At 49.9% G+C, this 27,302-nt stretch overlaps 1 protein-coding gene across 6 annotated transcripts in view; it reads left to right on the forward strand.

Annotated features, from left to right (window-relative positions):
* Nucleotides 1-27,302, forward strand: part of MSI2 (musashi RNA binding protein 2) — a 387,828-nt gene that overhangs the window by 225,293 nt on the left and 135,233 nt on the right. For all 6 annotated transcript variants that reach the window (XM_081805262.1, XM_081805261.1, XM_081805264.1 and 3 more), the window contains exon 7: nucleotides 18,773-18,821. In XM_081805262.1, the coding sequence (XP_081661388.1) occupies nucleotides 18,773-18,821 (49 nt within the window). The remainder of the gene's footprint in view (nucleotides 1-18,772; nucleotides 18,822-27,302) is intronic.

Here is a 27,302-nt window from a genome sequence, read left to right on the forward strand (position 1 = left end):
TTGTCCCTGGCTTTAGCCTCAGCACGTAAACTGGGATTAGGAGCAGGCAGCTTAAATCCCCAGGGTCAGCCCTCATCCTGCTTCGGCCGCTCTCCATCTCACTCTCCTAGAGGTGGGGTGGAAGTGTGCCTGCCACTGGATCCAGCAGACAGATGCTTCGGTCCCCTGTTCCATTTTTGTGCAGGGACAGGAAACTCAGGGGTCTTGCTCAGCCTTGACCCTTTGGAGGATGTCACCACCACGAACAGGCAGGGAGGGAGCCACTTGTCCCTTCCACGGATTCCTGGTCTAGCACCACAAGTGGGTCCACCAGCATGGCACACTGAGCCCCCAGGGAAGGGTCCAGGGAGTGATCCAGGAGGGCCTTGCTCTCAGGGAGCTCACCCTCCAGTAGGAGCACACCCTGGTAACACAGGCCTGAGGGTATTGATCCGTGGAGCAAGGAATCCAGGTTAACACACTTTGAACGAGAAACAAAGGTAATAAAAAGTAGAGTGGTGATCCACTCACTCAAATAAATCGAGTCGCTCTCCCCACCCCACCCCTACACACGCAGAGACAGGGGAGATCATTGAGCTAGAAGAGTTCTCTTTCCTTCCCAAAGGCCTGCGATGGGGCCTCGGGACATGGCAGCTCCTCAGCATTCCAGGCCACGGGGCTCCAGTGCCATCAGCTCAGAATGCCATCATTTAGTCCACAAGGGTCGCTCCTTGGGTCTGGCATTGCCTTGAGGAGGCAGCTTCCTTTCCACCTTGTTGTATTGTTCACAGTGATGCCATTTCCTGGGGCGATGCCATCTGCTAGCCGCAGGCTCTGCCCCTGACCCATTGTGTAAGTGTGGGCAGCAGATGATGAAGCCCCTGACCCCTGAACCTCAACCGGCGCTGTTGGATCTCCCCCCAGTCCACTTGGGGAGGTTGGTTTTGGCAAGGACTGTGTGTGGGCCCCCTGACTTTCTTCTGGGCCTTCTGGCTCCTTTCTGAAAAGCCAGCCCCACACTGATGGTGGCCTGGGCTTCTAACTGTCCCTCCAGACCTGCTGCTCCAACCCTTGGGGCGTCTTTGCCTAGAAGGCCCTCCCGCCACGTCCGCGACAAACTGTCTGTCTCCTCTAGCTAAGTTAGTGTCATTTTTACTTTGAGTTTCCAGAGCCCCAGAGGCCATGAATGAATGATTAAAGACTACAGAATGTCTGCGCGCGTCCTGTAGGGGGCTGCGCGGCCCTTAGAGCATTTGTCACCAATCCAGCAGTGACTGTCGTGTCCCCCTGGACCTCAAGAGCGGGAGTCCGGTCTTCCTCATTTTACAAGTCTTTGTGCTCAGTACGGTAGACACGCAGTAAATATGTGTTGATCAAATGATTTTTTTTTTAAATGAATGAATGAATTTTAAAGGTAGCACCACCCCTTGTGCCAAACTTCTTTCGTTCTGAGTTAGGGGCTACCCATTCACTGAGTGAAGGGCACTCATCCAGCCCAGTTGATAGGGCTGTCACTGCCTAGGGTGGAAGGTGAGGCCTCTGAAGCTCTCGTCACCTGTTGATATCTGTCGGGGGCAGCCCCTCAGGTGCAGGATGGCCCAGAGGATCATCAGATTCAGGTGCGGAGGGTGAGCAACCTCGGGGAGTTCATCTCTGCACCACAGAACTCAGAAGCTGAACAGTGTTAGTGAGGACGTGGTGGCGAGTAACGGTGGCCACGCATGAGCATGCTAGCCCCAGCCTGTCTGTCTGTCTCTCTCAGCTGGTTTTCCACACTTCTGAGCCCCTGTGGCAAGAGGTGCAGACAGATGGTAGAGATCGTGGCCAGCTCAAGCACATCATTTTATCCTTGGTACTGCTTGTTCAGGTAAAGCCACCCTCTCCACGGGTTTTAATTTCACTTCGCGTCAGTAGCCTAATGGTTGAAATAGGAAGTGCCTTAGGTACAATGAGCAACATTAGACATCTCCTCCTGACCCGCTTACTCAGCTGATCGTGATGGGGGACGGCTCTTTAGCTCTTCATGTGTGCCAGAAGGCTACACATGAGTGAACTTCTCTTAATGCTCTTAATAACACTATGACGTAGGTACCAACTTAGAGGTGAAGACACAGGCACAGAAAGGCTGAGAAACCTGCATAAGGTCACACAGCTAGGGAGTGGTAGAGCCAGAATCTAAGCCCCGGGAGTCTGACTCCAGAGCATCTGGCCTTTCCTGCTAGTCGGTACTGCCGAGACGCGTCTGTCTCCTCAGCAGCGCTGGGACCCAGGTCCTGGCACCTCAATAAACACAGTTTGTGGGTACCTGCATCGTTGGCAGAAGAATGGCGATGCCTTTTATAAACCTCAAGTCAGATGGGATTCTGCCAAAGACAGTACCACAGGTCCACTCTCCCATCGACTGTTTGATTTAAAATTGGTAGTGGTGGTAGGTGTAGGGGGCAGGGTGGGGGGATCCTTTTACGTTGGGAGCTCGAAGGAGTCCAAACCCCTGGGCTCTCACAGCCTCTGACCAGCTCCTTGTGGTTCACCTACAGGATGGTCAAGGGCAGGTTCCTTAGTGTCACAGAGCACCTGAGGTCTGCTGAGGCATCTTGGCCCTGGAAATTCCCGTCATTCTCTCAAAAGTCCCCAGCCCTGAGCTAAAGTGGGGGAAAATTACAGATCTGAGCAGTTGAGGAGCAACTTAATTAAAAACAAAAAAAATGTAAAGGAATTAACCAAAAATCTTCATGGGGTGTCCTCATTGGCAGAGGAGGACCGCAAGAGGAGATTAAGGCTTCCTTTGTATTTATTAAGTTCGTTGTGTAATGGACCCCTTGGGCTTGATGGGGTAAGGCTTTCTCACAGTCTGGCATGTGGCAAGCATTTTTCCTTGTTCATTTATATGGGGAAGGGTAGTAAACCCACTGAACGGGGCTGCCGGCTTTCACAGGGGTATTTAAAGTAACAGCACCTGACGGTTTCCCGGCAGCGAAGAGGTTTTTTTCTGCTTCAGAAAGCAAAATATTGTATGAGTTGTGCAACATGTATAAATGATTTGAAGAATTAGGGGTGCAACAAATAGTACAGTTCGCAGGAAAGAACTGAAGACTTCATCAAATCACAAAGTTAGCAAGCAGAGGGAAGCGGCAGGGTGGGCCCGTGGGGCACAGCCCAGGTGTGCTGTGCGGCCTGTCATCCCTGTTTAATTTCCTTTTTCCCTGGTCCCAATTTGAATTGCCAAAGTATGTTAGATTGCAGTGCATTATTTCATTTGCCTGCTTTGTAATTCCCTTTACCTCAAACAGATGAAACACATGGCACTAAAGCAAATTGACAGCTCTTGAAATGAGAAAGATCTTTATCCTTCAGAGTGTTGATGTAGAAATAAATGAAAGAAAAAAATGCTTGTTGGGTCTTGAAGCAGCTTGAATTGGTACTTTTTTTTTTTTGGTAAGGGTAGATGAAGGTTTTTACCCTCCCTTCTTTTTTACCCTTTAAGGAGCTGTATGGCTTGGGGATTAAGTTGGTGGGGGGGTTGGATTTTCTGTCCATACTCATTTGCAGAGATCTGAGTTATCCCTTGGACATCGGGAGCAGGCCAGAAGGAGTCAGCGGCAAGAATGTGGGGTCCTTGGGTTCACCTCATTATGGGCACACTTCAGAGATGTGGCAGGTCGCAGGAAAGCAAGTCAAAGGAATTTTTTGGTTTTCCGATGCATATAAAAGTTACGCTTATGGGGGCACCTGGGTGGCTCAGTCGGTTAAGCGTTTGCCTTCGGCTCAGGTCATGATCCTGGAGTCCTGGGATCGAGCCCCGCATCGGGGTCCCTGCTCAGTGGAGAGCCTGCTTCTCCCTCTCCCTCTGCCTGCCACTCTGCCTACTTGTGCTCTCTCTCTCTCTGTCAAATAAATAAAATCTTTAAAAAAAAGTTACGCTTACACTATGCCACATTATCCTGCAGTCTTTTAAGTGTGCGATAACATTATGTCCAAACACTGTACATACCTCACTTAAAAAAAATACTTTTCTATTCAAAACATATAAATGATACAAGTAAATAAAATGTATATAGTACGTTAATAAGTTAAATGTATTTAATAAATTAATAAATGTATTTAACATTTAGTAGATAAATAAAATTTATAAAATATAAGAATATAATATTTAGAAACACTAGCTAAGACATGCTGACCACCATCTGAGCTTTTGGCAAGGCCTAATCACTGATCACAGATCTCACCATAACCAATATGAGAATATGGGAAAGTTTGAAGTATTGCGAGGGTTAACCAAAAGGTCACACCGACACACGCAATGAGCAAATGCTGCTGGGAAAAAGGCACCAGTAGACTTACTGTACACAGCGTTGCCACAAACCAATTTGTAAAAATCGTAGTATCTACAAAGTGCAGTAAAGTGGAGCACAATAAGATGAGGTGTGCATGTACTTCAAAAAATCTAGGAGGACCTTAAAAAAAAAAAAGAAAATCTATCAGACATCGTGGATACCCCATCCCAACTGAAATGTCAGGTGTGCCTGTTTTAGACAATGTATCCCAACTCACTGGGTCCCTGATCACCTCCTACTGCCAACAGCCCCAATTTACAGTTATGGGGAGTGTTGATAAATACATTCCCACATCCCAAACATAGTAATAAGTATAATTTGTTGGTGTATGAAATATCCCAAGGCCCGTAATATGTGTCTCAAAAATGAAAGAGAGGATCTTGATGGCTTAAAAAAAGGAACTTTGGAAACCACTAGATACGAGGCTCTTTTCTGTCTGAAGTTTTTTCCTTTATCCTGCAAAAATCTTTCTGAAACTCAATCAGGAAGCACTTGCAGTACACTCATTTTTTTTTCTAAGATTTTATTTATTTATTTGTCAGAGAGCGAGCACAAGCAGGGGGAGCGGCAGGCAGAGGGAGAGGGAGAAGCAGGCTCCCCGCGGAGCAGGCAGCCCGATGCGGGGCTCGATCCCAGGACCCTGGGATCATGACCTGCCAGAGGCAGATGCTCAACCAACTGAACCTCCCAGGTGCCTCTGTACACTTACTTTTGTATTAGTTACTCTAGTAGGTGCTGCGGGTTTGCTGGGCACCGGGGAAGGTGATGAGACAGGGGCAGTGGGGACTATCCACACAGATGCTCATGTGACAAAATAATATTTTGGATTGCTTCTGCCAGGGCCAAGTACAAGATACAGGTTAAGGGATCCATCTCTCTGCGATAAGCATACCTTCTGTATGCCTACTTTATCCAAATGAGAAATTAGGGCATCCTTATTTGCCTTATAAACTGATCTGCTAGTGAATTTCTGGAAATAATGAGCCCCCTTGTGGTTTTTAAAAAATTATTATTATAAATTTTTATTTTTAAATAGTGTAGGACTCACAGAAAGTTGTATTAAAAATAGTACAGAGAGCTCTTGTGCACCCTTCACACAGCTTCCCACGATGGTAATATCTCCTATAACCATAGCACATTGTTAAAACCAGGAAATGATGCTGGTGCATCATCAGTTTTAACAGCCACTCCTGTGGGGTGGGGGGGGATGTATGCGCACACGCACAGTTCTTTGAAATTCCATTGCCTGTGTGGATTGGAGTGACTGTGCCCATAATCAGGGTGCCGAAGTGTCCCATCGCCACAAAGAAATTCCTGCACCCTAACCCCTGGCAACCACCACTCTGTTCTCTCCATCACTATAATTTTGTCGTTTCAAGAACGTTACAGCAACGGAATCATACGGTATGGAATAAGCCTTTGAGATTGACTTTTTTCAGTCCGCATAATTCCCTTGAGATCCATCCAAGCTGCATCCCAGTAGCTTGTGTCTTTTTATTTCGAGGAGTTCCCCACTGTAGGATGCACCACGGCTCATTCTTCCGTTCCCCCCTCGCTGTCTAAAATACGCTGTATTTGCAGACAACTCGTTACAGCACAGTACATAAAGCAGGGTGCCCTTATGATGGTAAACCTTGCTCATCTGTACTCATGTCTCTAAATCGGAGCTTCTGGTCGTCGGTACGAAGTCTCTTCTCCCGTTACGCAGCCCTCAACTGACGGACCTTTGTGGGGCACCAGCGTATACTGTGTACTAGGGCAATACCAGAGGGCAGTCACTTAACCACGCACTGAGGGCTTCCTTGTATATTATGTTAATAATTTCTGCATCCCAAGTTAGGCTGAGGGTCAGGTAATGATCATCACCCCTTTTACACACGAGGAAACTGAGCCGTCTTGGAAAGCCTTGCCTGAGATTGTGTGTAGGTGGAAATGGTGGGGCGGGATTTGAACGCAGGACTTGGGATGCCACACCAGCCTCCTTCTACTCCACCACTCCAGCTCGGGCTGGACTCCTCTTTGTCTTTGGCTTTTTCCAGCTCCAGACACTTTATGATCTTCTCTGAACAAGAAGTAACTTCGCCAAGTAACTGAATCCTGTAGCCTGTTACCGCACTTGAACTTTGGTTAGCCATTATTTGAAGACACTTTGGGAACTTAAAACTAACAAAGTAGGGTTCCTTTAAAAATAGTATGTAGCGCAGGCTTTCCTTAACTTGTTTATATTTCATAAAGTCTTTGGGTCAGGGCTGGTCCTGGGGGTGACTTCAGGGACCCTGGGGGGACCGAGGAGATTGGCTCTCAGGCTACCCAGTGGGGAAGCAGCAGGAGCTTCTTCAGATGCCTCAGCGCCGACAGGGAAGCTTTGGGATGGGTGGTCCTTGGTGCTCTGATTCAGGTGCCTAGATGCCACGCGGTTCACAGGATTCTGCCGCCTGCCAAAATTGGGCTTCAGATCAGAGGGAGCTGCTATTTCGGGCATCTAAGTGCCACCGCGCTGAATTCAGGCCTGAGCAGCCGACCGAGGGGGTGGGGCAGAGACGCTCCGAGCCTTTGAAGCTCCAGAAAGGGTTCAAAAGACCCTTGGAGAAGGGATTCCTGCACTGGGCGGGAAGTGGAGAGGTGACCTCTGGGTCACTTCTAACTCCCGAGTCTGTGATTCTGAGAGGAACGGAACCTCCCCCCCAGTTCCCAACAGCCACTCCGACGCTGGCTGAATTCCTCAGAATCACAAGCCGGCAGAGAAGAAGGGCCTGAGCTTTAGGACACTGTAGTGACGTCCCTGTGACCTCTGGCCCATCGCCTCACCCTCTCAGGTGCAGTCAGGGAGAGAGGTAGGGCTCTGGAATCTGCTGGACCCGTCTGCCTCCATCCCAGTGGCAGGGGGCCGTGGGGGAGAGGAGGCACTGTGGCATATGGGTTGTCTAAAAAGGCCAAGGGTCACCCTAAACCCACATTCTTTTCATCCGTCCTCTGCAACTCTTTGTGCTAGGCAGACAGTAGAGCCTTAGGAAATACTAGCTTGGTGAATACATGTGTCACCTTGGCAAACCTCTCCCTCTCCCTCCATCCTCACCAGCCATTCTGTCAAAGGGGACAGGCCGAGGGGCTCTGAAGCCCTGTCCTAGAGGGTCATGCGCTCACAAGTTTCCTGCCCCAGACCCTGGCCTTTCCAAGGTACAGAAAGGCTCTCCATCCCATTATCAAACCATGCCATTTACCCTCCCTGTTTTCCAGGCAGAAAGGAGATGCACATGACCCAAGGGACTGAAAGCAGGTTTGGGACGTAGGCTTTCCAAGCCTGCAAATCTTCTTTTTCCCCTCTCCCCAAGCGTATGGCTACAGCTACGCTTGTCACCATTCGAGATTACATTGGCCACAGGAGATGTGGATGATTTTTCCATTTGGTCCTGATGTTTATTTCATGCCCATCAATATCAGCCCATATTAGGACAGATGAGGTGGTTATTTACAGGCTGTGCATTTTCACACTTGGTAATTATAAACCCTTCCCCTGTTCGGTCCGAGTCATGGAGATCTGTTTTGGCAATTAGCAGTTTAGTATTTGTTTAATGGGAATGCAAGAGAGTGTTCCGGCACATCAGTGCTCCACTAATGATTTGCCTGTCTCCTCCGGAGCTCGCAGGTTTGGGCCTTTTTCACGGTAGGTGAGGCCTGATGGGGAGTGGCAGGCGGGGGGACCTGGGAGCGTTAGGCAGCCCGCCTGTCTCTCCGCTCCGCTCCCCGCGCACACTGGCACGCACGCACGCACGCACGCACGGCCAGTGCTGCAGACAGGCCGTGCATTTCCAGAGCGCAGCCGCCGCCACTCGAAGGCACCTCTCACAAGAGGCCGTTGGGCCAGATGCCATTTCCGTGGGACACCTGTCACGCCTGCCGGAACCAGCTGCTTCTCCTGCAACTGCTCGTGCCCGGCCTCCCTTGCTGTCCCTCTCCCACCACCTCCCTCCCTTCGCGGCTTCCTGTCTTGAGCCCTGGCTGGACCCCCCCACCTCGCCCCTGCCCCACCCTCCCGGCTGGTGCTGGACTCCCGGCTTCACCTGCTCCGCCCCAGTGGGGCCCCCGCCCCAACCACACTTCACACAGGCTCTTGCTTTCCCTGCCCGGTTTTGAGAGGGGGCCTCCTAGGACTGCCCTCGCAAGGACATGCTGGGTCTGTGAGTGGCTGTCCCTCGGCCTGACCCGTTTGCAGAGTTGGAGTGTGTGCGTCTGCGTGCGTGCGCAAGGGGCTTGCCGGGGGTGGGGCAGCGACAGTGGCTGTCCGCAGTGTCCTGCACGTTGGGTACTCCCTCGCCACCACTGGAGCCTTTGTAACCGTCCTGGGAAGCAGGACACATAGCGTTCTCAGGGCCCAGGCACCGTGGGGACTCACAGGGGCTGAGCCCCAAACTATGCTCCAGGACCCCTCCGCCAGTTCCAGCTCTGCCACCAGCTTACTCTGTGATCTTGGAACAGCCCGGTGATCTGGAGGCTTTCCCGAGTTCGCCCATCTAAGAGGGACAGACCCCTCTTCGGCACTCCCTCCTCTTCTGAGACCACCTGAGGGAGCATGTGTCTGTCTTCCTGGTTTACCTCATCGATCCTCTTAACTTTCTGGTAGAGCTTTGGGTGCCTGGGTGGCTCAGTTGGTTAAGCGACTGCCTTCGGCTCAGGTCATGATCCTGGAGTCCCGGGATCGAGTCCCACATCGGGCTCCCTGCTCAGCAGGGGGTCTGCTTCTCCCTCTGCCCTCTTCCCTCTCGTGCTGTCTCTCATTCTCTCTCTTAAATAAATAAATAAAATCTTTTAAAAAAAAAACAACAAAACTTTCTGGTAGAGCTTTAAGGCAGTGTTTGTGTGTTCTTTCAGGAGCCCATGACACTATCCTGAGCCCCGGGGACTCAAAAACTAGAACACCATTAAGGGAGACCAGTGGGAAGATGTAGGGACGCTTGCGGTTTTAAATCCTGGCCCCACTGGTGACTGCTCGTAGGATCCTCGGCAGGTCACCTGATCATAACTTCCTCACCTGTATAATGGGTATGATAATATCTCCCTCAGAGCTATTTTGATAATTAAATTAGCTTTGCATTTGCCTATTAAGCACCATTAATGGTAGCTATTACAATAATCATTGTTTCTTGGGGGAAGGTGGAGGCATTTCATAACGTAGAGTCTGCTGTTCACTTGTGCAATGAGAACCTCTGAGCAGGAGGCTTTGCCTTCAGGTAAAGGAAATGTCTAATCTCCAGGAGAGCTGTTCAGAGGCCCCATATTCTTCAGTTCCCATGGGCAAGTGTTCGTTTGTTAAATTCGTAACTGCTGTCAGATCCACACTTCGGTGTGTTTTATTTGCTAAGTTAAATGGGAAAATGGACTGAGCCCACAAGAATAAAAAGAAGTAAAAGTAGGGGGAAATAGGGCTGGTAAAAAAGAGTCTTGCCAATGGGGATAGAACCTTCTGGCCAAACTTGGGAGCCCTCTAGAAAGAGTTTAGGAAATGAACTTAATGCACTGAACTGGGTACCAGTAAAAAATGGTTTAAATGGCAAATTTTATGTTACGTATATTTTACTCCAAAAAAAAAAAAGTTTAGGAGACACTCAGCAGACTCTCTTCTTAGTCAGTTAAAGGCGTGGCCATGAGTTAAACTATTTCAGGTGGATGCAACCCAGAATTTTTGGACCCTTGGAATGGGGGGAAACGTGCTACAAACCCCCGAGTGCCTCGATGGTGGCAGACCCGCAGGGGAAAATGCACAGAGGTCAGGGGTGGCCGAGAAGCCTGCGTGCCTGCAGCAAGGGGGTGGCAAGAATCGGAGGCGGGCGGGCAGGCACAGGCTGGTGGGGTGAGCTTCGGACTCCTAAGGCCAGCAGCTGAGTCCTGGGCCCAACCCCTGCCAGCTCCAGGACAGCCAGTGAGGAAACGGAGGACTCTGTGCTAGTCCCTGTCTCCGGGGATTGTGGTGAGGACCAAAGCAGTAAGAGTATTGGTGAAAATCTTGGGTGACGGTGGCAGAAGAGCAACGATTTCATTAGGTTTTCTCAAGCCCTCTGTTCCGTTTTTGGCTATGCTGAGCTTCTTCCAGGACAGGGCTCTGACTTTCTTGTCCTAAGACCCAAGACAGGGCAGGGAGAGCTCCCCGAAAGCAGTCCGTGACAAAGGAACTGCCTGCTCCGGACTTTTCTGGCAGGGAGTAGACCGCCAGTCTACAGGCAGCCAAAGCTCTGTTCGGTGCCCCTTTTCCTTAGGGCCCATTTATTTCTGGGACCCCTCGGCCCCATTCCACCTCTGCCACCAGCTTGCTCTGTGACACACAGGCTGTGATTAAGGCTGAACTCAGCTGTATTTAGCCATTCAGAACAAGGATTCTCAGCTTTGGCTGCCCCTGGGATGGCTAGGGAGCTTTCAGCACTCCTCTACCAGGCTCCCCCTTCTAGAGATCTGATTTAACAGGGCCGGGTGTAGCCTCAGCAGCCGGGATTTTAAAAATTCTTCAGGTATGGGGCGCGCCTGGGTGGCTCAAATGGTTGAGCGTCTGCCTTCAGCTGGGGTCATGATCCCAGGGTCCTGGGATCGAGTCCCGCATCAGGCCCCCCGCTCAGCGGGGAGCCTGCTTCTCCCTCTGCCTGCCACTCCCCCTGCTTGTGCTCTCTCGCTCTGTCAGATAAAAGAAAGAAAAGTTGTTCAGGTGATCCTAGGGAGCAGTCAAGGTTAAAATTCAGCGTAATGAGATCTTCCGGCCTGCCTCCTTCTCTTCCATCCTTTCTTTTGGGCAGTGATTCAGACCAACCTCCCTCTTCGCAAGGCCAGAGCGTACATAAAAGTCTCATTTCAATAAACGAAGACACCGCGGCTGAGCTTGGGGGGCAGGGGCAGGTTTTGCTTATGTCCGGCTGGTTGGAGGAGAAGTGGAGAGCATTGCCATCCCATGTCTTGAAACGGTCCCCAGTAGGACAACCTCCATCTCCAGCTCCTCTGTCCTGGGCAATCCTGCCTCCTCTATGAGTCTCCACTCTTGTGACTTTAGTGCCTTGAGTTTATAGAGCATAATAAGGTCTGTTAAGCCCTACGCACTACAGTATCATGGTGTCGCATTTATGGGCGTTTATTTAAACCAACTCTTGAAGTGTTTGAGTGGGAGCAGGAAGCGAAATTCAAGGGCATTTGTTCTGGGGGAGTATGAAGAGCTGGGTTTCTTTTTTTTTTTTCCCCTTTCCTCTCCCTCCTGTGTCTGACCGGATAATTTAAGGATCATTTGAAGTGCCATTTCCTGCTTTGTTCTTGATATGTATGGCATGTGGGTGTATGTATTTGGATCCCAAGAGGAGTGGGAAGTTTCTCAGCGTGTGTTGGCCACAGCAAAGCTCTGGAGCGTCCTGACAGAACAGAGTTTGTGAAAGACCAGTGGCGAATTTGATGCTTCTAGCTGTTGTCCTAGCGGGCTCTGTGGTCTGTTTTAGCATTCTAGGCAGAGAGTTTTCACGAGTAGATCTTAGGCGGCCATCTCGTAGTTTCCTCCTGTTACAGATGAGAAACTAAGGACAGAAGGGAAGTGACTTGTCCTCCGTAAGATCCCAGCGGAGCTGGATTACAACCTGGATCCTACCCATGCTTTGTGCCACGCTGCCTGCTGCACTCTGCTGCCTCCCAGCATCTGCCGAATTAGTACCAGTAACTCAATTCCCTTTAGGTTCCTCCTGGGGACAAGTTTTCTGCGTCCTCAAATCAGCATCACTCCCCTTCTGTGTACTTGGGCAACCAAAGCTGCAGGCAGAAGAAGCAGTGGTCTGAGGGCACACTCTAGGCTCCCAACCTTTGGCCAACGGAGTTGACCAACAGAATTTTTGACCTCTCTTTCTAGGAGCTTCTTTGCTTTGTGACCTGAAAGGTTTCCTCTTCGGCCGTCACATGAGTTGGGCTGGGCTGGCTAAAGTCCCGCCTCTGGATATGGTCAGTACCAAATGGCTACTTCTAAATTCACCCAGCAAGAATGCCTGGCTCACAATGAACCTTTTGACTCACTATAAAGAGGGTTCGTTCATTCATTAAATGAATTAGGATTAGAGAGGCATCACCCACTGACTTGAGTGCTAATTATTGCTGATTTTCATGGTGCTCATTTAGTGAGGTACATGTTGCCAATTTCTCCTGGCACTTCTAGGGTCCCTCTCTCCAACCTTGCTGCTGGGATGAGATTTAGAAGTAGTCCCTTGCCACCCTGACACCTGTATTCCACTTGGAATATGTAACTTGACAGTTTCATACTCAGCCCATATTCCACATTTTACCTCCTTCCAGTTCTTTTCTTGCTTTTGTTCATTGTCTAGTATTCTTTGAGACTGCCTGTGTATCTTCCAGTAGGTTAAAATCTTAAAAAAAAAAAATAGGGACCATGTACAAGTTACCTATTGCCACAAGAATGCTGTGTAACGAACAACTACAAAACCTCAGTGGCAGACAATAGCTGTTTCTTCCCTTTTTTTTTTAAGATTTTTTTTTTAATTTATTTATTTGACAGAGAGAGAGCACAAGTAGACAGAGCGGCAGAGAGAGGGAGAGGGAGAAGCAGGCTCCCCACTGAGCAGGGAACCCGACGTGGGGCTCGATCCCAGGACCCTGGATCATGACCTGAGCTGAAGGCAGACACTTAATCGACTGAGCCACCCAGGTGCCCCAATAGCTGTTTATTTCACCTGTGTAGAGTCCACTGAGAGTGGTTCTGCTGATCTTGTCTGGGCTCACTTGCATGTTTTGGGGTTGACTAACTATCCACTCATCCAGGCTGTCCTCGGCTTGGGCAGCTGAGGGGACTTGGCCCAGCTCCACGTGCCTCTCATCCTCTAGCCGGCTAGCCCGGGCATGCCCTTCTCTTGGTGATGGCAGAGGTGCAAGAGAGAACAAGCAGAAACACGAAAACCCTCTCAAGGGCAGACGCAAAACAGGCATACCTCCACCTCATTTTGTTGACCCTAAGAAGTCAAGTTCAGATATGTGGGATGGAGAGATAGACTCTGCCTCTTTGGGGAGAGGAACTGCAAAATTACAGAATAAAGGGTGTGGGGCCATTAATGCCAACAGTCTACCAGGGACCGGTATAGTGTGCCTCTTACCTGTACGTAGGCCGATGCTCTGCAAATAGTGAGTGCTTGGTAAATATATGTCACATAAAAGTAAATAAAGTTAACATTAGCTCAGTTTTCTATTCAAGATCGAGTTGGCTGGCTGGAGTTTATCTGTTAGAAGGAAGGTTTCTATCACCCTGGTAGAATCCAAATTTTTCTTGCACTGGGTGCAGGGACAGCTTGGTTGTCACGAAGATGTCCCTCTTCTTGTCGTCTTTTCCATCATAGGTTCTACTGTCATTATTTTCAGGGTCTTAGGATATAAATGGATGAGAGACAAGGAACAAAGAGGGGAGGACTGTTGTCACACCGAAGTGTGGCAGCTGCCTCTGGAGGAGAAATTTGATTCCATGTACTGAGCACTGACGTGTGCAAAGAGCAAGAAGCAGCTGTGTCCAGTGTGTTTAACCTTTGTTCTTACTTCTCATAGAAAGTGGGGACCCCAGGCCAGCCACTGCATAAGTATTCCCCAGGAGCTCTTTGGAAATGCAAGTGCCACAGCATCAGACACTCCAGGGGTGAGGTCTGAGGGACCCGTGTCAAAACAAGCCAGGTGGTCCTGACGTGGAGGAAGTCTGAGGAGCCCTGCCCCCACCCCCATGGCCAATGGCGTAGCTTCGTGACTCTCAGATGTGCTGTGTGCACGATACACGCTTCTGAGGAGGTTATGGTGTGATCTGAACCTGGAGATAGGCAGAAATACATGGTCAGGACTTGCTGGCGCTGAGACAAACAGGCGGGCATCCCCAGCCATCTTATTTAAAAGCTACTTTACCTTGCCTTTTTGTTCACAAAGTTATACCACCAAGATGCCAGGCGGCATTTGAACCCACCCTAAGTTATTAAAAGGTGCGTCTCAAGGTTGGAGCGAGCTCCTTCTCTCAAAACAGACCAAGCGTGTGCCAGAATGTGAGGCAAAGTATGCTGAGGTTCGGATATCTCCTCTCCTTCTCAATCCCTCCAGGGACACCCCTGCCCCAAGACCACGAGGCCCATGGGCCCCCACCTCTGGTACAAAGAAATATGTAAGCCTGGTAAGGGCACTGTCAACACAAAATAAATACCAGTGCTAGTCTTGAGGAGACACCTAACAAGAGTTAGTGGTGTTTTCTCCTTGAGGTCAGAAAAATTCCTGTGTCCAGCCCCCAACTCTCTGTGTCCTGGCACCCTCAAATGAGGTCTGGGGTTCACATCGCAGTTGATGACTCCTCACAGCCAACTGATCTACCTGGGTTTCGTGTGTGTGTGCACGTGTGTGTGTGTGAGAGAGAGAGACAGACGGACGGACGGACAGACAGAGACACAGTCATCAGTCTGCTCTCGCTGGGGTTGAATACGGGTTACCTTGACTGTGCTCCTCATTCGCCCATGATGCAGACTCACACAAGCTGCTTCTGTTGGATTCACACAGAACCGTGAGAAACAGCCCCGTATGTGAGGCCGTGTTTTTCATTCTATTCAGTCTTTGTATATTCAAATTCTCCCAGTTTCAGCTCTTGCTGTTCTGCCAGATTTCCATTGCATTGATGGCTTCTCTGAATTAATAAGTGTTTTGCAATCGCTGAGAAGTTTTTCCCCACCACCGCCCCCCAGCACCGGGTCTTATCCATATTGATTTTTTCTTTCTTTCTCTTTCCTCTCTAGCTATTTCTCAGATGTTTTATTTTGTAAAGTGTTAATAGAATTTTTCTTTCGCCCTGACATTTTATCTATTCAAGAGGTCTCTGCAAGTCCCATTGTGCGAGTGGACTGTGGAGGAAGGAGCTCTATTCTTTACGACAATGGTTGCCCTAAAAAACATACACAGAACCTCCCCGTCGCTCCCCAGGGTGGAGCGAATGTTGGGAGGGTAGCGGCAGAAAATATCCAAACTTTGGAAAGGAAAGAGGGAGCCAATTACACCCTGTTGAGGGGTGGGGGTGGGGAGGCATTGAAAATCCTTTTTTTTTTTTTTAATTAAAAATATTTATTTCCTAAGGGGATCTGAGTTTCAGTACCAAAACATGGCCAACACAGAAGGGAGGCTGTTTTCCTTACTGTTAGGCATTTTTAGCTCCAAATAAGCACTTGGCAAACGTCTTAGAAAATGTGGAGATGGGTGTGAAACAGATGTCACGTTTACCTGCGCGACACCCACCCACCCGCACCGCAGGCGTTGGAATTCTTATCGAGGCCCTGGGGTCTGAGTCTGTAGTACCATATGCTCGAGTGTGACTGCTCTGTGTGCAAACAAACCAGTTGATCTTCTGGTGGTTTTGCTTGAGTGGTGCACTGAGGCAGACGGCTGTGGTGTGTGTGGCCTCCGCAGGTGCTCGGGGGGGACTGTCGAGCCTGCGTGGCTGCGGAGGGGTCTGGTGAAGGCACCCCTTCTCCACCCTGGTACCCGGCCGAGAGAGAGGAGCTCCCTGCTGGCAAAGCAGTCACCGTGCAAGGCCATTTTCCTCCCAGTCACTGACTTTAGAAATGGGGACCAGAAGGGGAAGGCCCCAGGAGCCTGTTTGTTCAGACTCGGTTGCTTAGCAACCAAGGGGGCCCTGACTCTGGAAGGGATTTTTAAGCTAGGGCAGTCCCTTCGAGGTTTGCGAGGTTTGTGTCTGGCTTGCCTACCCCCTCTTCCATTCTTACCTTGACTTTTCTTTTCCCCCTGTTCTATTTGATAGCATCTAGAAAAATAGATTTGATTTGTCTGGAGGCAGCATTTTAAACCTGGTTTTATTGCTTTACCCAGTGTCTTCCCCTCCATCAGAGATTGTAGTCTGGAAGGAGTGAAGAATGAATAGCCTATGATTCCCTTTCTCAGCTGGCTTAGCGCAGGCCCCCAAACTCATTTGTGAGCCTTTGAGCTCCAATGAACAGTGCTCAGTCCCTCCCAATCACACACACACACACACACACACACACACACACACTGAAATTGCTCCAAGCTCAGAGCCCTTTGGCTAGCGGCTCTGTCCAGGACCGCATGGGTTGAGTTGTAGTTTTACTGCCAATCTCGGGCACAAAATGAATGAAGAGACCAGGCTGCTCACCTGGACAAACTGAGTACCCTCCCCAGGTGAGTAGCTGATCGGCTAGGACAATACCTGCACTATAGAAGGGTATTTTGGTGTTTTGTCGAAGAATAAAGAATTGGATCGTAAGTACAAGGAGTGGAATTCAAAGCCAAATCTGGTTCAGTGAGGGTGACTTTCTTGAGATCTGCATGGAAATTGAGTGTGGATCCTGAAATCTTATCGCTAGAAATATCCAAAAGGGTTGCAGGATGCCTAGAAAGACTGAGGGAGGAAGAGGAAGAGAGACAGAGGATAGCTTTGGTGCTTTCTACTCTTTGATCTGTTTGTAAAGGTCCTAGTATGAATGTATTAGTTTGCTGGGGCAGCCATAACCAAGTACCACAGACTGGATAGTCAAACAACAAAAATTTATTTGCTCACTCTTGTGGATGCTGGAAGTCCAAGATCGGCAGGGTTGGTTTCTTCTGAACCCTCTCTCCTTGGTTTGCAGACAGCCACCTTCTCCCTGTGTCCTCACGTGGTCTTCCCTTTGTACCTGACCAGATCCAGATTCCCTCTGTGTATAAGGACCCCAGTCAGTACTGGATCAGGGCCCACTCTAATGACCTCATTTTAACTCAATAACCTCTTTAAAGACCCTATCTCCAAATACAATCACATTCTCAGATACTGGGGGTTAAGATTCCAACATCCAAGTTTGGAGGGGGGCACAGTTCAGCCCAGAGCAATCAAGGCATTAAATTTCCATTGTGTATAACTGGAAAAAGTTTAAATATCCACAGAAGGATAACTGAGTAAGCAATGGTTTCTCACTCTATGAAGTATCATGCTGCAGTCAAGATAGAATTCACAATAGCTCACATCCATTAGGATAACTACTATAAAAAAAATTCCAGAAAATAACAAGTGTTGGCCAGGATGTGGAAAAATTGGAACCTTTGTGCACTCTTGGTGGGAATGTAAAATGGTACAGCCACTGTGGAAAACAGGATGGCAGTTTCTCCAAAAATTAAAAGGAAAGTTACCATATGACCTAGCAATTTCATTTCTGGGTGTATACACACAAAAAAAAATGAAAACAGGGACACAAGGAGATATGTGTACATTCGTGTTTATTCACAATAGCTAAAACCGAGTATCCGTCGATGGATCAATGAATAAGCAAAATGTGGTATATACGTGCAGTGGAATATGGATGAATCTTGAGGACATTATGATAAACAGAATAAGCCAGTCACAAAAAGACAAATACTGTGTGAGTCTACTTATATGAAATACCATAGTCCCCCCTTATTCATGGCTTCAGTTACCTGCGGTCAACCGTGGTCCTAATGCAGGTGATCCTCCTTCTGATGGATTATCAGATGATCCGTAGCAGCCGAAGGCTATGTCACTTGCCTACGTCATTCACCTCATTTCCTCTCATCATGTAGGCATCTTATCATCTCTCTTTGTCAGTAACTTTACAATGAGATATTTTGAGACAGAAAGACCACATTCACATAACTTGTATTATAGTATATTGTTGTAATTGTTCTATTTTATTATTTGTTACTATTGCTAAATTTTCAACCGTGCCTAATGTATAAATTAAACTTTATCATAGGTATGTATGTCCAAGAAGAAACATGGTATTTACTGGGTTGAGTACTATCCGAAGTTTCAGGCAACCACTGGGGGTCTTGGAATGTCTGCCCTGGAGATGGGGGGACCTCAGTCACAGTCATAAAGACAGCAGATAGGATAGTGGTTGCCAGGGGCTGGGGGGACGAAGGGGATGGGTGGGGTTATTATTTGATGGGGTAGAGTGTCAGTTTTATGAGATTAAAAGAGTTCCAGACATGGATGGGTGGGGATTGTGGTTCAACATTATGAATGTACTCAGTACCACTGAACTCTACACTTAAGAATGGTGAAGGTGGAAATTTTTATGTTATGTGTATTTTACCATAATAAAAAAATTGGGAAGAAAACCAGATAATATTCACGATGTACTCATTTGGGAATTATTTGCAATATTGTAATATTATATAAAAAAAGAACAAGGGGAAAATTCCATTACCGTATGATTTAAACTATATTAAAATAGGTATACAGTGTATGTTTCCTAAAGCGAAATACATCAGATGTTAACTGCGGTTGTTCTGGGCGGGAAGATGGAAAGACAGTGATTTTTCTTTCTAATTTTTTGTGTTTTCAAATAAATTTTAATGAGCACCTATGACTTTGAGGGTGGAAACCACCCTCCCCCAGCAGCATATAGCGTTTCGTATGTTTTGTCAAAATTCCTAAAGCAGACTCCCTTCTGTTTGTTTTGCAGGTGGAGGACGCAATGCTGATGTTTGATAAGACGACCAACAGGCACAGAGGTAAGATACCCAGCCGAAAAAGTTTGCCCCTTCTGTTAGTTGCCCAGCTTTTGAACATCTGTATTCATGAGGGCCACCACAGCACAGAGTCCAGATCCTGGACAGTTAAAAATCAGCCACACCCAACTCGTGTTCTGATATCCCTTTCTGATCCTGGCTTTCTTCGTCTTTGCTAGACCTGAGCACTAAGGGATCCAGGTGAAAATTATTCATAGCAATTACTCAGCTGAGCTTTCAATTTGCATTGAAGGAGGTGGTTTAGAAGTACACTGTCAGTCTGACAAGTCAGAAAAGAAAAAAAATACCCTCTTGTAGGTTTATTCGACGTGTACGGGGATTGCAGACGTGGCAGCGCCCGTTTGCACGTCTGGAATGTTCAGAGGGCTCCGCACTTACTCATTTTTTCTCCTGTGCTCTTCCTGTCCTATCCGTGTTTTAGAAAATAGGTCTCAAATTGGGGGTCTGTGAACCCCTGAAATGACACAAACTGTTTGATGTTTGCGTTTTCTTGGGAGATGTTCCTAGCTTTGAACAGATTGTCAGAGGGGTTTCTGACCTCCATACCTCCCCTCCCCAAGAAAGGAACACGTTGAAATTATTGCTTTAAGCAAAAAATTGGACGAATCTAGAAAATCCTCCCAGAGGAAGTAGAGTCCAAGGTTATGGCTTGGCGTTCCATCTCCTGTTCTCCGGAAGCTCCTGGTTTCTGGGGCTCCTATGAATGGGGCACTAAGGAGCTGCGATTCGGAAGGGAGGTGGCAGGAAGCAGCATTCTTGAGAGGAGCCAGAGGGATCGGTGTTTCCTTGCCACTTGGATTGCATTTAGATGTTTCTTGTGTTGTTTACATTCTTGCTGTCACCTGTGATTAGAAGCACTGCCTGTATGCCTCTCCTGTTGGGAGCAGGCAGCCTGAGTGAAAGGGAGGACGAGGGTCGGGAGGGGGGGGCAGGGGGGGAGGGGCTGTCCTGAGTGTGCCTGGCAGTCCGGCTTCCCGGGTGTCCATCCACAGCATCCTCAGAGGGGAGGGTGGAAAACTGGGGCATCCATGTTGGGATATGTTGGGATATGTTGGGAAGGGATGGGGAGAGGGGTGGAGGGTGAGGAGTAGGGGAAGGAGAGGGAAGAAAAGAAGAGCTTACGGGTGTGGAATGATTGCTTTGTCCTCTGCGTTGCTCAGCATCCTGAGAGCCGAGAGCGGGAGGGGAACAGGGTGCGGAAAGGGGCAGTTCGTGATTATTCTCTGCCATCATCCTTACAGGGTGTGTGTGGGGGGGTGTCCGAGCACTGCTTTCCTGTGCATGATCTGATCTGATCTTCACAGCAGCCCTGTGACTTCGGGAGAATCACTTGTTTATCTTGTTGGTCTCAGTTTATTCATCTGTGAAATGGGGATAAAGGAGTACTTCCCTATAGGGTTGTTTGGAGAGTCTAGTGCTGCACATATCAATGGTGCCTAGTTTAGCTCTTATCATTATTGTTTTCACTGTCATCATCTGAGGTGACGGAAGCTCAGAGGGGGTAAGGGACACACCCCAGGTCAGAGCAGGGGCTCATCCCTAGGACTGCTGATTTCAAATGCAGCTCCTTCTCTGTGGTCTTCACATGGGGACGGGCTTGTTAAGAAGAGCATTCTCATCCATTTGTTTTCAGGGTGGGCGAGGCCCGTCTGAGTGTGGCATTGGTGTTCCGTGCTAGAATTCATGCTCCTGGAAGAGTCCTGAGTGGCTTCTAGGCAGTGTAGCCTTATCACTCTTTTTTTGAATATCCACCAATAAAGGGATTTCTGATCTGCTCCAGATCAGGCCCTGTATTGGAGGGGATGAAAAATCATCTCGTGCAGCCCTCACAGCCCTGCCTAGAAGGAGGCGTGTCATCTGGGGGGCCTGAGAGGGCCGGTGACTTTCCGTGTCGCGTTATTCAACTAGTAACAGACGCAGGCAGGTTCACACTGAGGGCGTTGGGCCCTCCGGGCATAGCCCCAGAGGGGGGGCCCGGGAAGGTTCTCCCTGATTTCTAACCCAAAGGCTTCCTGCTATGGGTGGTGCCTCTTCCCTTCCCTTTCTCCAGGGCGCTGGGTGTGGTGCTGGGCAGCATCCTTCTGTGACTCCTCTGGTGAGGTGGAGGGAGGTCCCTTTTATGGCCCTGAGCTCAGAGTGGTTCCAAGGATGGCACTGTTCGCTCGCCCGAGTCAGGACTTCTGGGAGGCACTGGCAGGAAGGAGGCCAGGCACAGCCCCGGGTGCATGCCCAAGCACCCTCCTGCCCTGCCAGAGGGTAAGATTCCTGTCCCGGATGTAGGACTTGAATAATTCGTGGAGCCCGAACAAGGGGAGAAATGGGGCCTCTTAGTAAAAAAGCATTAAGAATTTCAAGGTGACAGCAGAGCATTGAACTCAGAGTGGAGCCCTTCTGAGCGTGGGGCCAGGGCTGCCGTGCAGGCCGCCCACCCGCCGAGCTGGCCTGAGTGGGTGTAGCCCGGGGGGTGTGGGGAGAGAAGGCAGGAGGGAAAGTGTGCCAGGAAGTTTCAACAAGGAGGCCCTGACGTCCTCCTTCCCCTTCCCTCCTGTACAGAAACCTGCTCCCTGGTGTTCTTTCTGTGTAGGTGGGAGCTTTGCCCCACCCCCCACCCCCATTTCCCAGCCCCTCTGAATAGCTGAGAGTTTCTCTTTGAACTGGGTGCTAATGCTGGGGTAATGCTTAAGTGGTTCAGAGCATTTAGGAGGGGAAAGAATTTAAAAAAAAAAAAAAGACCGTGTCACCACAGAAGCACATATCCTCCATATGGAACAGTGGGTCCCCCATCCCTGGCCTGATGGAATGTGCATTTGGAATCAGGTGATAAGCACAAGAAAAGAAAATCCTCCCAGCAGCCACCTTGCCCCAACCTTACCTTCACCTCCTCAAGCTTCCCGTTTCCCATTATCTTATCAAGAAGAAAGTACTGCAGTAGCAGAAGTTCAAGACACCTCTCGGGCTGGCAGAACCACGAGCTTTCTTCTTAAAGAGGTGCACACCGTTAACCCCGTGTGCCTCCATGGTGCTTGCCCAGCACCCACGCACCTAACTCCCAGCACAACCCCGTCAGGCAGCCTAGCGCCGGGCCTTATGAAAACCACCTGTGTGCCCTTGGAGTTGGGACAGCTGTCATCCGGGAACACTGCACGGTTGGGCCTGGGATTCGGGGAGTCGTGTCTGCGGGGCTCACGGGACCACTCCGACTTCTCTAGCCACCGTGAGGTCAGGGCTGAGCATCTACTCCTCGCCCCACAGTGGCTACGCCCTGCCCCTGGCCCCCCGTTAGTCCCATAGGGACAGCGTGGCCCTCAGTTACATCTGTTCCCAGAAACGACAGCCTGTATTTCTTTCCCTCTTACATCTGTACTTGGACCTCACTCACGCCCTGGGAAAGAATCCAGGGGAACAGGAGACAATGAGCCCTTCCAGGATATATGTCCTCCCCCGTGGAAGCAAGAAGAAGGTCATTCAGAATGGGACCCACACAGAGGTGTGGAGTCTTCCCCCACTCTCCGCTTAGAGCAGACCTCTAAGCTCCTGCTGTCCCCTTGATACCTGACTGGGGCACATTTCCTAACCTCTCTGACACCTCAGGTTCGTTCTCTGCAAAATGGGGGAGCTGGGGTTGATGAGCTCCAGGACCTGAAGTATGTTTCTGGCTTTTAGCCTTTTAACTGAGAGAGTGTCCAAGATTAAGTCCTTTTTCATTTTTATTTTTTTAGCTAGGAGAGGGAGGTGAGGGGTTGTCTTTGGGTCCCCTGAGATGAAGATGAGCACACAGGGGTGCCCTCAGGGGGCAGCAGGCAGAGGGAGAAGCTGATCTGTGAGGCCCTGGGATTCTGAAGCTAGGGCTGGCCCCAGTGGGGTGAAAGGGCTGACCTTACACCTGATGTTGATCTGTCACAGGATGCGGCCCACCCTGGGAAGCACCTGTGACCTTGGACTTGCCCTGAGGACATCCTGGAGGGAACAGACAGCTGGGGGCCATCTTCCAAGAGCACTCCTAGCAGATCCTGAAGGGGGGGATCTGGGGATCTGTGGTTGGTACAGTGGATTCTGTGTTACCCAGGCCATGTTAACATTCTTGGTAGAAACAGCCAGTGCTTCCTGAGCAGTTCTATACCCCGTGCTTAGCACAGCGCCTACACGTACTGTTGAATCTTTATGAAGGTCAGAGGTGAACCCAGCTGCCCAGAATCCCTAGTTGGATGTAAACCCAGCCTGTTTGACCCAGAGCCCTTGTTCTCAGCTGCTCTGCAAGTACACTTGCAAGGCAGTGGTTTAAAGCAGGGGATTTGGTGATTTTAACTCTTGAGCACCTCCTTGTTATTGGTGCTTCTCTGCCTACCCTTCTTGCTGGACTATGATGCACCTTCATTTGAGATGGAGAAACCGAGGCATGTAGAGATTTGGATGGCCACTTAGCAGGTTCCTGCAGCCAGGTAGGAGCTGAGCGGCTGATAAAAGCTGGGGCCTTCCATGAGATTCTTTGTGCCCAAGGGGAGAGAAAGAAGGTGTCTTTCCAATTTTCTCAGAGTCATTTCATTTGCTCTCTAAAAGCTGTTAGAGGTGGTCTGAAAAATATTGGGCTGATCATCAAAGGATTTAATCACTGGGGGAAAGTTTGTTGCTTTATCCTTGCAAAACTCAGATAAGATCTTAAATTCAGCATTAGGTATTGATCCCAGAGTGGGGCTGGTGAGGAGGGGCTGGAGGGAAGACACCACAAAGTGCTGTCCTTTCCAGTTCACCCTTTGGGAGGCAGAGGGCTGAGGGGTGAGCCGGAGAGAGGGAGGGAGGGTGGCATGGTTTGGATCTGTCCCCACTGTCCCTGCATCAGCCCTGCTTGAGAAGGTGGAGGAACGTGGGGATGGGGGTTGCTGAAATATATCTCATGTTCACCTCCTCGTCAGGGAAGGGAGCCCCCACCGCGAGTGTCATTCCAGGGGAGGCTCAGCTGTCCCTCTCTCTGACCTCAGGCCTCTAGATTCATGAGCCTCGCACTGCCGGTCCCTCCACATCTGGCCCATCAGGGGAGAGCTGGGTGGCTGGGGGTCCAGTGGAAAATGAGTCAAGCCTGATGAAGGTCAGCTGGAGAGGGAATTCATGCAGAGGAGAGACTCGGAGACGGGCCTTCTTACCTCCCGTGGCTTGCATTCCCCAGCAGGCCTGTTTGCTCCAGAACGTTGCCAGAGGCAAAGGGACGGAGACCGGGAGAGGACGATAAAGCTCAGTGTTTTGGAGGACTCCTCTCGCTACTGTTAAGGGTCGTTTGTTAAGTGCAATGCTGATGGCTTTGGAGAGAGCCAGTGGTTCTGAGACAGTCATTGGCTCCCCAACCGGCCCCTCTGCTGAACTGACCGCAGCCCGGGTGGTTTCGTGACCCTCCAAGAGCACCGTCACCAGCAGGCCCCCTACGCAGAGGGCCCTCTGCCAGGGTAACTGTGCCCTCCCAGGAGCCACGGGGTTGGAAGGGCACCTGTTGGGCCCGTGTGGCCTGAGGGAGGAGCTTTCCGCAGGCTCACCTCCACGAGGTGGAGCTGACGGAGCTCTGCTTCTCCCTCGAAGCTTGCCCGGCGTCTTGGTCCCAAAAAGCAGTTGGCTGAAGTTGAAGGTCTCTGTAATTTGCGTAATCAGTTTATTTATTAAAACGGTGCCAGTAAGAGGTCGCTGAAACTGTGATAGAAGATAATGCTTTTCTAAGGAGGAAAAAGAGCCCTTAATGTCCTGACTACCTGCCAGACAGTCACTTTTGAAATTGACCTCTGAAGTCCAGACTGACTGTTTTATGTATGCTAGACATGATTCAGGATTGCCCTGTAATTATTTGTTCATCGGGGCCTTCTCACCAGAGCTGGGGGTGGGGGGTGCACGGGGTGCGGAATGTAAAAGGAGTTTCACAAAGGTGTAAACTAAATGAAAAATGAAAAGGCGTTGCTTGCTTCGTAGGTGTGGGATGTCAAAGATAATGTATGTGTGTGTTTTTCCTAATGGGAGTCTAGCATTCTGACCTTACCTGGGAAAGAAGGTTGGAACTCTCCAGCCCATAGCTGGGACTTTGTGGGATGGAGGAAGAAGTCCCTCTGGGTGGGAGAGGGTTGTTGGACGGGGTAGGAAGGGCGGCAGGGATTCCTGGAGTCACGGCTGGTGAGGACACTTGGTGATGTGGCTCAAGGGCCTCCGTGCCTACACTGGAGTTCAGCTGCTGCAGTCATGCCTTTGCATGGTCCCCACCTCTCAAATCTGCCTCTCGTCCCCTGTGCACGCTGCCGATGGCATTGGGCACCCATCGTGTGCCACCCCAAGTCTGAGATGTATCAAGGGGTTTATTAGAGACCATAAAGCAATAGCTTGATCATCATTAGTACTGATCCCAATTCTGCATCTGCAGCCGGTCTTTTAATAGGGCCATGAATGCCATCCAAGGGTCTTGGCTACACAGAACTTTCAGTCCAGTCTGTAGGATGATGGGATGATGTGGCCACCAAGCATGGCACTTGGGCTCTTTAATGAAGTAAAGGGTCTCGATTGGGTCAGGTGATAATCTTCTCTTCCCACAATGGACCATATTAGTGTGGGACAACTGCTTAGGAAAGTTACTGATAAACCAGGACTCTAGGAGAGAGTGTTCAGAATGGGGTAGCAACTCAGTATGATTGTGTCTCCTCCTGTCCACCCCAGGTAGAAGGGATGTGGGGAGTGGGGCGAGGGCAACCGCTGTGGTTGTGATGTGGATGTTAATTGCTGCCTTTGGGTACTTGGAGAGACTCTGTGGGAAAACAGTTACGTGCATTCTCGAAGTTGGGCACGCTTTAGTTAGAATGTGGAAGAACTGCCAAATCCTACAGTGGTATAAATGGATCTCCACGTACCCCTCCACTAGATGCTCGAAACCCAGGGTGCTGGGCTCCTAACTGGGCTCATTCTAAAGCCAGGGCTGTGTAAGGGGGGTGAGCAGGCTTCTATGTACCCACCATGAAGGGTGCAACCCAGAGTCTTCACTCCCTTGTAGGGCCTTGCCCCGGGGCTGTGCCACTTTATTAACTCCCCACCCCACCCCCAGCCAATAGCACGTTTCCCTCAAGGCCTGACCTGTCACCTGAGCCATCTCAGGACCTCCTCCAGTCTAGCAGGGATGTGCAGCAATGGAGGGTGGAAGGGGAGGGAGCGGGGTACAGAGCTGCAGCCCCCACCCTGAGCCATCTTTCAGAGACCAGCCCCTGGAGCTGTCTGCACATTTATTTTCTCCTTAAATAAACAGCATTAGCCTTCCCGAGAAATTGGTGCAAACATGACCTCGCAAATAACCAATTAAAAGGGCAAGGTTGAAGGGGAATGCTTATTTGAAAACATGCAGAGGAGGCCATTAAAGATTCCCGTAGATACCCCAGCCCTGGCAACATCGATCTGAGACCTTAATTTTATTTCTGACAGGAAAGCAAGGAGAGTGCTTTAATTTTTTTTTCCCCCAGAGCTAACTGAGTTCCGGAAGCGCCCATTCCGGTGCTGTCTCTTGAGATACTAATCAACACAGTAGCTTGGTTTCTGTTCACCTGCTTTTCTTTGTAGATGCGGAGGAGTACAAAGCCCTTGACTCCCCAGCAACGGGGCTGGGGGGACGGGGTGCCCAGCGCCAGAGGGAGCCTGTGTCGCCGGGGGGATCTGGCACCCTGGAGGCACTGCATTTTCTGGAGCTGGAGTATAAATCTGAAACTTCTTTCCTTTGGAATAAAAGCCCTGGCACGAAAAGGGTGGTGAGCTAATAGGTATTCCTGCCTCCCTCCTGGCTGAGGCCCACGGAAGCAGAAAGGGAGTGGGCCCAGGGTCAGCAACTTCATTGACCCAGAAATGGTTTTTTGTGGAGAGGGACAATGAGGCTTTTGTTGGGCCCTGTTCCCATAGAGGCCCGGGCTCAGACTCTCACGACATGTTGGAAGATCTCCGTGAGGGCAGGGTGTGGAGGCCTTCAGCGTGGTGACTTGATTAAAAGCACCCCCCTTCTTAGCACCACAGCGCTGCTAGGGGCCCGGGAACCAGAAGCCGGGGTGGCTGCCTCCCTGGAGACTCGAGGTTCCCAGCTCTGGACTTGAGCTTCTGTTTGGAGCCTCGCGGAGCAGAGGCCGTGCGCTAGGCCATCTGCATCTCTGTGTGGGCACAGTGTACTTCTAGACCCGGAGTTTTGCAGGCCATCCCAGCTTCCCACAGGTGTGATCTTGGGCAAGTTACCGAAAAGCTTTGAGCCCCGTTTGGCTCCCTGGTGGGGCTAACGCACTCACTCCATACGAGTTATTAAGTGCCCACCATGAGCGGGCCTCGTTTCTTGCCCTTCCCCCTTAAGGAAGACCATTGGTTTAACTTTTTGAGGCAAACAGACTACAGTCTGTGTTTGAATTTTAAGACCCTAATCTTATCCTTTTTTTTTTTTATTCTTATGTTAATCCCCATACATTACATCATTAGTTTTAG

The sequence above is a fragment of the Leptonychotes weddellii genome, chromosome 15, assembly GCF_054177405.1.
Source record: "Leptonychotes weddellii isolate Sample4059 chromosome 15, ASM5417740v2, whole genome shotgun sequence".
NCBI classification, from domain to species: Eukaryota; Metazoa; Chordata; class Mammalia; order Carnivora; family Phocidae; genus Leptonychotes; species Leptonychotes weddellii.